The sequence below is a fragment of the Ranitomeya variabilis genome, chromosome 4 (genome assembly GCF_051348905.1).
Source record: "Ranitomeya variabilis isolate aRanVar5 chromosome 4, aRanVar5.hap1, whole genome shotgun sequence".
Taxonomy (NCBI): domain Eukaryota; kingdom Metazoa; phylum Chordata; class Amphibia; order Anura; family Dendrobatidae; genus Ranitomeya; species Ranitomeya variabilis.
The window spans coordinates 14,797,134-14,807,255 of record NC_135235.1 but is presented as its reverse complement, the minus strand read 5'-3'; the positions used below and the strand labels follow the sequence as shown (position 1 = coordinate 14,807,255).

Below are 10,122 nucleotides of genomic sequence, written 5' to 3'. Positions count from 1 at the left end.
AAATGTGGTAACGCAAAAAATATTTTTTGCAATAAAAAGCGTCTTTCAGTGTGTGACGGCTGCCAATCATAAAAATCCGCTAAAAAAAACGCTATAAAAGTAAATCAAACCCCCCTTCATCACCCCCTTAGTTATGGAAAAATAAAAAAATTAAAAAAATGTATTTATTTCCATTTTCCCATTAGGGTTAGGGCTAGGGTTAGGGCTGGGGCTAGGGTTAAGGCTACAGTTAGGGTTGGGGCTAAAGTTAGGGTTAGGTGTTGGGGATAAAGTTAGGGTTAGGGTGGGGGCTAAAGTTAGGGTTAGGGTTGGGGCTAAAGTTACGGTTAGGGTTTGGATTACATTTACGGTTGGGAATAGGGTTGGGATTAGGGTTAGGGGTGTGTCTGGGATAGAGGTGTGGTTAGGGGTACTGTTGGGATTAGGGTTAGGGATGTGTTTGGATTAGGGTTTCAGTTATAATTGGGGGGTTTCCACTGTTTAGGCACATCAGGGGCTCTCCAAACGCGACATCGCGTCCGATCTCAATTCCAGCCAATTCTGTGTTGAAAAAGTAAAACAGTGCTCCCTTCTTTCCGAGCTCTCTCGTGTGCCCAAACAGGGGATTTCCCCAACATATGGGGTATCAGGGTACTCAGGACAAATTGGACAACAACTTTTGGCATCCAATTTCTCCTGTTACCCTTGGAAAAATACAAAACTGGGGGCTAAAAAATAATTTTTGTGGGAAAAAAAAGGATTTTTTATTTTCACGGCTCTGCGTTATAAACTGTAGTGAAACACTTGGGGGTTCAAAGCTCTCACAACACATCTATATAAGTTCCTTGGGGGGTCTAGTTTCCAATATGGGGTCACTTGTCGGGGGTTTCTACTGTTTAGGTACATTAGGGGCTCTGCAAACGCAATGTGACGCCTGCAGACAATCCATCTAAGTCTGCATTCCAAATGGCGCTCCTTCCCTTCCGAGCTCTGCCATGCGCCCAAATGGTGGTTTCCCCCCACATATGGGGTATCAGTGTACTCAGGACAAATTGGACAACAACTTTTGGGATCTAGTTTCAACTGTTACCCTTGGGAAAATACAAAACTGGGGGCTAAAAAATAATTTTTGTGGAAAAAAAAAGAATTTTTATTTTCACGGCTCTGCGTTATAAACTGTAGTGAAACACTTGGGGGTTCAAAGCTCTCACAACACATCTAGATGAGTTCCTTAGGGGGTCTACTTTCCAAAATGGTGTCACTTGTGGGGGTTTCAATGTTTAGGCACATCAGTGGCTCTTCAAACGCAACATGGCGTCCCATCTCAATTCCTGTCAATTTTGCATTGAAAAGTCAAATGGCACTCCTTCCCTTCCAAGCTCTGCCATGCGCCCAAACAGTGGTTTACCCACACATATGGGGTATCAGCGTACTCAGGACAAATTGGACAACAACCTTTGTGGTCCAATTTCTTCTCTTACCCTTGGGAAAATAAAAAATTGGGGGCAAAAAGATCATTTTTGTGAAAAAATATGATTTTTTATTTTTACGGCTCTGCATTATAGACTTCTGTGAATCACTTAATGGGTCAAAGTGCTCACCACTAGTGTTGGGCGATACCGTCCGATACTTGAAAGTATCGGTATCGGATAGTATCGGCCGATACCCGAAAAGTATCGGATATCGCCGATACCGATACCCGATACCAATACAAGTCAATGGGACACCAAGTATCGGAAGGTATCCTGTATGGTTCCCAGGGTCTGAAGGAGAGGAAACTCTCCTTCAGGCCCTGGGATCCATATTAATGTGTAAAATAAAGAATAAAAATTAAAAATATTGATATACTCACCTCTCCGACGGAGCCTGGACTTTACCGATGTAACCGGCAGCTTCCGTTCCTAAGAATGAGCGCTTGAAAGACCTTAGATGACGTCGCAGCTTGTGATTGGTCGCGTGAGCGGTCACGTGACCGACACGCGACCAATCACAAGCCGCGACGTCATCTAAGGTCTTTCAAGCGCTCATTCTTAGGAACGGAAGCTGCCGGTTACATCGATAAGATCCAGGCTGCGTCGGAGAGGTGAGTATATCAATATTTTTTATTTTTATTCTTTATTTTACACATTAATATCGATCCCGATACCCGATATCACAAAAGTATCGGATCTCGGTATCGGAATTCCGATACCGCAAATATCGGCCGATACCCGATACTTGCGGTATCGGAATGCTCAACACTACTCACCACACATCTAGATAAGTTCATTAGATGGTCTACTTTCCAAAATGGTGTCACTTGTGGGGGGGTTTCAATGTTTAGGCACATCAGTGGCTCTCCAAACGCAACATGGCATCCCATCTCAATTCCAGTCAATTTTGCATTGAAAAGTCAAACGGCGCTCCTTTCCTTCCGAGCTCTGCCATGCTCCCAAACAGTGGATTACCCCCACATATGGGGTATCGGCGTACTCAGGACAAATTGTACAACAACTTTTGGGGTCCATTTTCTCCAGTTTTCCTTGGTAAAATAAAACAAATTGGAGCTGAAGTAAATTTTTTGTGAAAATAATTGTTCATTTTTATTTAAACATTCCAAAAATTCCTGTGAAACACCTGAAGGGTTAATAAACTTCTTGAATGTGGTTTTGAGCACCTTGAGGGGTGCAGTTTTTAGAATGGTGTCACACGTGGGTATTTTCTATCATATAGACCCCTCAAAATGACTTCAAATGAGATGTGGTCCCAAAAAAAAATGGTGTTGTAAAAAAGAGAAATTGCTGGTCAACTTTTAACCCTTATAACTCCCTAACAAAAAAAAAATTGGTTCCAAAATTGTGCTGATGTAAAGTAGACATGTGGGAAATGTTACCTATTAAGTATTTTGCGTGACATATCTCTGTGATTTAATTGCATAAAAATTCAAAGTTGGAAAATTGCGACATTTTCAAAATTTTCGCCAAATTTCCATTTTTTTCACAAATAAACGCAGGTAATATCAAAGCAATTTTACCACTGTCATGACGTACAATATGTCACGAGAAAACATTGTCAGAATCACCAGGATCTGTTGAAGCGTTCTAGAGTTATAACCTCATAAAGGGACAGTGGTCAGAATTGTAAAAATTGGCCTGGTCATTAACATGCAAACCACCCTTGGGGGTAAAGGGGTTAAACCACCTGATCAGTTTATATAGGAAGAGTTAATGACCGGATCGGAAGCAGCTGGAATGGAGCTGCATGTTTCTGATCAGCACAGAAAAGGTCGTTAACCTCTTCATCACCAGAAGAAACGAAATCCAATTAATATGGGACACAAATCACATCATCTCTACAGAAGACCTGTGATTCATTACCCGAAGTGACCGTCTTAATTTCAGGTTTTCCAGAGGGAACTGACACCTTCGTGATACTTGCATCCTCACCATAAAATTTTAGCATCAGTTAAAATAGAACTCTGTGGCCACAATGATCAAAGGTAGAGAAAAAGGGCACAGAATTTCAGGAAAAGAACATCTCACCATTAATCATGGGAGAAGATCAGTTATGCTTTGGGGTTGTGTTGCAGCCAATCGCGCGGGGAATATTTCACTGGTAGAGGGAAGAAAGGATTCAATGAAATTTCAACAAATTCTTGATGCAAACATAACACCATCTGTTAAAAAGCTAAAGGGGAGAAGAGGAAGAGGATGGCTTCTACAAATGGAGAATGATCCTAAACACACGTCATAATCCACACAAAAGGCGCAAGCTGTAGGTTTCACAATGGCCCTCACAGTCTCCTGACCTGAACGTCATTGAAAATCTGTGACTAGACCTCAAAATAATAGAGGATGTAAGACGACCCAGGAATCTCACAGAACTGGAGGAATTCTCCAAGGAAGAATGGAGGAAAATCCCTCACACAAGGTTGAAAGACTCTTGTCTCACTAAAAGAAGCGATAACAGGCTGTGATACTTACAAAATAGGGTGCTACTAGGTACCAACCATGCAGGGTGCCAAAATTTTAGCATCAGACCGTTTTCCTATTTGTAATTTTTAAAATGTAAAAGATGAACATTTTTTTTGGTCTAAAATATAAAGGAAATGTGTCATCTGTAACTTTAGGCCTTTTAGATCATTTCATCTTCAGCTTGATTAACTGTTCATAATAAGTTATTTTGACCAGGGGTGCACAAACTTTTACATCCCACTGTAGCTGCAAGGCATTATTGGAAAGTTTGCTTGTGAGCCTTTTCCAGTCGATTCAATGTTCTGCATTGTGCAAAATGGCAGTGGCCATTTTTGCAGATGCACCTTTCAAACTGTTGAAATTTTGGGGGTTCCTCAAAACGTAACATGAGTTTGATTCACATTGAATTGATTCGCTCTTATCTAGTGACATCGTGTTGAAAAATAGATAGATTTTATTTATGAGCAGTTATCAATACACATAATTACCTTGTTGAGCAGACACCAGAGAAGCTCACACAGAACAAAATGCCAATAACTCAACAATTAGATATATTGTCATGCCGGAAACCCTCCCGGAGAAGCTCCTTGTTGAACTTTACATGTTTACATTTTATTACGGGGTTACAAGACTTTTTTTATTTATAAGCTATTTTAATCTATAAATTATCAACCATCAGTTAAACTTATTCCACCTAGCACAGCGCCATCATTCCAAGTGCAAAGTGGAAAGAATTTCTACATTCTTACATGCACGATTTCCTCCTAGAAAATATCATGAAGTTATCAATTTACAACCTAGATATATTAAACAAAAAAAAACATATTGTTACCTGGTTACTTAGTATTTACATTTTACTCTTCATTATATTTATACTAAAACAACCTATGATCTATAATCCATGTTATAAAAATAATTGTGTTTAACAAGGAAGTTCTGTGTAAAGGAGAAGTTAGCCATGTCAGCTTTTAATTCTAGGGGTGTAGGGTTTTTGCTGAAATGTACACTATTATTGCACTCTTGACAGTAAAGAAACTGCTTACAAAAATTGGGTTTTGCTGCATTCTTGCTGCGCAATTTGCTGCATATTTGCTGCATTTGTATTGTCTCTTATGCATGCTGATAGTTTAGTGCTGCCCAAAAATTATGCAACTTCCTTAGGTTTTTGCACCAAAAATCCAGCAAATCCTAATACCCGTGTTATTTGCTGCATTTTTGCACTTACCATGGGTGAAAAAATGCTGCAAAACGCTGAAATAAGTGACAGGCTGCAGTTTTGAAAAACGCAGCAGTTTTCCAATTCAGTCAGGAAAAAAAAAAAACAATCTGTGTACGTGAGATTTCTGAAATCTCAGAGCTTTTGCTGGTACAGGAAAACACAGCTTAAAATTTGCTTTAAAAAAACGCAGCAAAAACTCAACGTGTGAACGAAGCCCTATGGTCACTGTGAGTTGGGTGTTGAGTGTTAAGGGCAGGCAGTTGGAATGTATGCCACTATTGACTTGTAATGCTTCACTTTGTGCGGTATGTCCTGTCATACCCTGCTCTGCTACATCACTGGGCTCTGCTACATCACTGGGCTCTGCTACATCACTGGGCTCTGCTACATCACTGGGCTCTGCAGCATCTCTTCATTCTTTATTGGTGCATCCCAGCATTCCTATAACTGTTATAGAGCTGTGCTCTGCAGCAACACTCCCCTCTGCTATGGCGCCTTCTCATGTACCCAGCTCTACTACATCACCGGGCCCTGAAATACTGTTCCACTCTTCTACAGTACTTCCTGACATACTGAGCTCTACTACATTGCTGGACTGTACAATACAATTCCTCTCTTCTACAATGAGATGCCTCCCATCTTATTTAACTCTGCTTCATCACTGAGCTTTACTACATTGCTTCAGTGAATTTCTTGACCTACTCAATTTTGCTATAATGTTACAGTGAGTCTCCTGACCTATTCAATTCTGCTACATCACTGGGTTCTGTTGCATGACTACAGTGAGTTTCCTGAACTATTCAACTCTGCTACATCACTGGCCTATGTTACATCACTACAGTGAGTCTGTTGACCTATTCAATTCTGCTACATCACTGGGCTCTGTTACATCACTACAGTGAGTCTCCTTACCTATACAATTCTGCTACATCACTGGGCTCTGCTACATCACTACAGTGAGTGTCCTGACCTATACAATTCTGCTACATCACTGGCCTATGTTACACCACTACAGTGAGTCTGTTGACCTATTCAATTCTGCTACATCACTGGGTTCTGTTACATCACTACAGTGAGTCTCCTTACCTATACAATACTGCTACATCACTGGGCTCTGCTACATCACTACAGTGAGTGTCCTGACCTATACAATTCTGCTACATCACTGGGCTCTGTTGCATGACTACAGTGAGTTTCCTGAACTATTCAACTCTGCTACATCACTGGGTTCTGTTACATCACTACAGTGAGTCTCCTGACCTATACAATTCTGCTACATCACTGGGCTCTGCTACATCACTACAGTGAGTGTCCTGACCTATACAATTCTGCTACATCACTGGCCTATGTTACATCAGTACAGTGAGTCTGTTGACCTATTCAATTCTGCTACATCACTGGGTTCTGTTACATCACTACAGTGAGTCTCCTTACCTATACAATTCTGCTACATCACTGGGCTCTGCTACATCACTACAGTGAGTGTCCTGACCTATACAATTCTGCTACATCACTGGGCTCTGTTGCATGACTACAGTGAGTTTCCTGAACTATTCAACTCTGCTACATCACTGGGTTCTGTTACATCACTACAGTGAGTCTCCTGACCTATACAATTCTGCTACATCACTGGGCTCTGTTACATCACTACAGTGAGTCTCCTGACCTATACAATTCTGCTACATTACTGGGCTCTGTTGCATCACTACAGTGAGTTTCCTGAACTACTCAACTCTGCTACATTGATGCAGTCAGTTCACTGAAATACTCAACTGTGTTACATCACTGGGCTCTGCTACATTCCTATGTGAAGGCTTTGCTTTCCTGGCAATCTTCTATTTTACCCTTTCAGTTGCCATTCAACCTCTACAGCCTTTGTGGCTGCAACAAGACCGCCCTGCTGCAACAACGTCATGTGTCCGTGCTGCACATCTGCTGCTCATCTGGACCGAGGGCTTTGGGAATCCATCGCTCCAGGTGAGATATAGCCTGGATGTAGGGTATGTAGTGACGTGGGCCCCAGAGACCTGATTCTTTGTTCTAGAGCCAGACTTGGCACAAACCGTAGTTCAAAACTATATATAATCTCGTTTTGTGCAATGTTCCCAGTGCTGGAAATAAAAACCAGGAGAAAGATTCTAAGATTTGCTCTTGTTTCTGAACACACGGCTATTATTGTGAACACTACTGTATAGATAAAGATATACAGTGGATAAATGAAAAAGAAAAAATGAAACAAAGTTTTTTTTCCATACTTTTATACTTCTCCACTAATAGAGGAGATACATAGAGCAATCGTATCCCCCCGTGACACCAAATATTGTACATCAGCTTTGTGATTTTTCATTCCATTCAGTATAAGTTGATCTTCCAGGATTTGCCATGTGAAGAGATCATTATGCTCCAGTTATGACACTATTATTGGAGTTTATATAGCTTATAAGGACATAAATGTGCAGTTTTAAAAAAGAAACAATTTACTGCAGTGTTTTAAGCCGGGCCCATGACTTTATTAGGGGAGTGTTCCCTTCTACACGCCTATAAATAGTTGCCACCACAATATGAGCAAAGTTTCATTTTCTGAAGCATCTATTTAAAAAAATTGTCTTGTCAAGGTAAGCGGATTAATTTATAGAATTACATAGAAATATATAGAATTTTATATCAGCTTTCAAAACAAGATAGTAATAAATGTAGGGGGAAATTGTTACCAAATTAATCGAAAACATGATCTGGATTCAATTCCACTGTTTTTCCTTTCAGGATGTCGGTCGGCATTGTTGGTGAGTAGAAGTCTACATCAGAAAACCTTCAATAGTTTGACATCTGTATTCAGTTCGCTGTTTGGTTTCATGCATTGCATTTTTATTTTGCAAATACATCACAATTTGTACAACCCGTTTTTGGTGAGTAATAAACTACATCAAGATTTTATCTATGAACTTAACGGAAAGTATTAAAGAGACTGTGAATAGTGGAGAAGCTGCGAGAAACGTTACTAGAGATGGTACTGTATACCCTTTATCTGTAATTTCAGGTATCTGACATTTTCTATCCGAATGCAGTAAATAGCTCTATAAAAAAATGCACGCGTGAAAATATGTACAAAACCTATAGGAGGAAAGCCAAAAATAGATTTTAGGGTAAAAAAAATTATGTTAACTGCATATGATGAAAAATAATAAATATCCCCATACTCATTTTATAGCTACCATGCCACTATAGTGCCACTCCAGTGTTGTACATGGAAAACTGTTAATATTTCTATAGAAATATACTGCATCAAAAAACTATGTTGCATTGCACTTCAGAGCTGCACTCACTATTCTGCTGGTGCAGTCACTGTGTACATACATTACATTACTGATCCAGAGTTACCTCCTGTATTATACTCCAGAGCTGCACTCACTATTCTGCTGGTGCAGTCACTGTGTACATACATTACATTACTGATCCTTAGTTACATCCTGTATTATACCCCAGAGCTGCACTCACTATTCTGCTAGTGCAGTCACTGTGTACATACATTACATTACTGATCCTGAGTTACATCCTGTATTATACTCCAGAGCTGCACTCACTATTTTGCTGGTGCAGTCACTGTGTACATACATTACATTACTGATCCTGAGTTACATCCTGTATTATACTCCAGAGCTGCACTCACTATTCTGCTGGTGCAGTCACTGTGTGCATACATTACATTACTGATCCAGAGTTACATCCTGTATTATAACCCAGAGCTGCACTCACTATTCTGCTGGTGCAGTCACTGTGCACATACATTACATTACTGATCCTGAGTGACATCCTGTATCTCTTTTTTATTATAAAAGTACAAAACAAAGCTTACAGACAAACTCAATAACAAAACAAATTATTCACAGTCCCCAAAAGTCCAATGTCCAGCATATTTATACAAACAAAATGTTCCTCCATTTCATTAATACCCCCCAGCAAGGGAAGAGACCTCAACCTATATCCTTTTTCCTCTCCCCTTGTACCTTTTTCCCTCATACACACATACCCATGCATTCATCCCTAGAAAAATAAACAAAAGTCGGCCAACTGCCCTAAAGAAAGCAAATAGGCCACCTGGCCAAAACGTAATCATATATTTTTTTTATATATATATATATATATATTTTTTTATTTTTTTTTTTTTTTTTTTTTTTAACCTCCTAAACTAAACCACCACCATTCCCCCAAAGGTCCCACGAAAGTCTGTGGCCTATCACACCAGGTCCCACGAGAGTTTGTGGCCTATCACACAAGGTCCCACGAGAGTTTGTGGCCTATCACACAAGGTCCCACGAAAGTTTGTGGCCTTCACTATAGAACAAGGTCCATAGAAGTTTATGGCCCTTTTTTCCTCTTCTTGGCATCCCGCCGGACGTCCATTCTCCAAAACCCATCCCCCCACCCCCCAAGAAACCCCCCACCCCACCTAAACTAAATCCCCCCTACACGCATCATAGTACACATGTAACATATATACAACCTTATAATAACATATAATCAATAATAACATAATAATAACCAGTACACACCTTAACCATGACCAAAGAACAGGCCCAAGTTCAATGCTTGCAAGCCCTATACCCGGGTTACCAATTACAAAACAAAAATCTATAAGTGAGGGTTACAGCCCACCACCAGGAACTGGAGACCATAGAGGCTCTCACCCTAATCTACCGCACATCACCCTGACCCTCCCTAACAACACAAAAGAGAAAATCCTGTCCCTATAGCCCTACCAATCTCTCCCTACCTGCCCCTACCTGTCCCTCACTGACCCTCACTACCAACCTAATACTAACTACCTGTCCCTAAAGACTGTCCCTATCTGTCCCTCCCTGTCCCTACACATCTATCTGACCCTACAAAATAAAGATAAAAAGATAAAAAAGACTAACTCAACCCTATCACAGGCACACAGAACCTAACTCTCCCTAGGGCACATTAAAGGAG

The 10,122-nt window shown here is 40.4% G+C and overlaps 1 protein-coding gene across 1 annotated transcript in view; it reads left to right on the top strand.

The window, feature by feature from the left end:
- The first annotated feature begins 7,741 nt into the window (after positions 1 to 7,741).
- LOC143768328 (uncharacterized) overlaps positions 7,742 to 10,122 on the top strand; it is a 59,054-nt gene continuing 56,673 nt past the window's right edge. Inside the window, exons 1-2 of the mRNA XM_077257015.1 lie at positions 7,742 to 7,766; positions 7,915 to 7,934. Of these exons, the coding sequence (XP_077113130.1) occupies positions 7,916 to 7,934 (19 nt within the window). The 5' untranslated portion in view covers positions 7,742 to 7,766; position 7,915. The remainder of the gene's footprint in view (positions 7,767 to 7,914; positions 7,935 to 10,122) is intronic.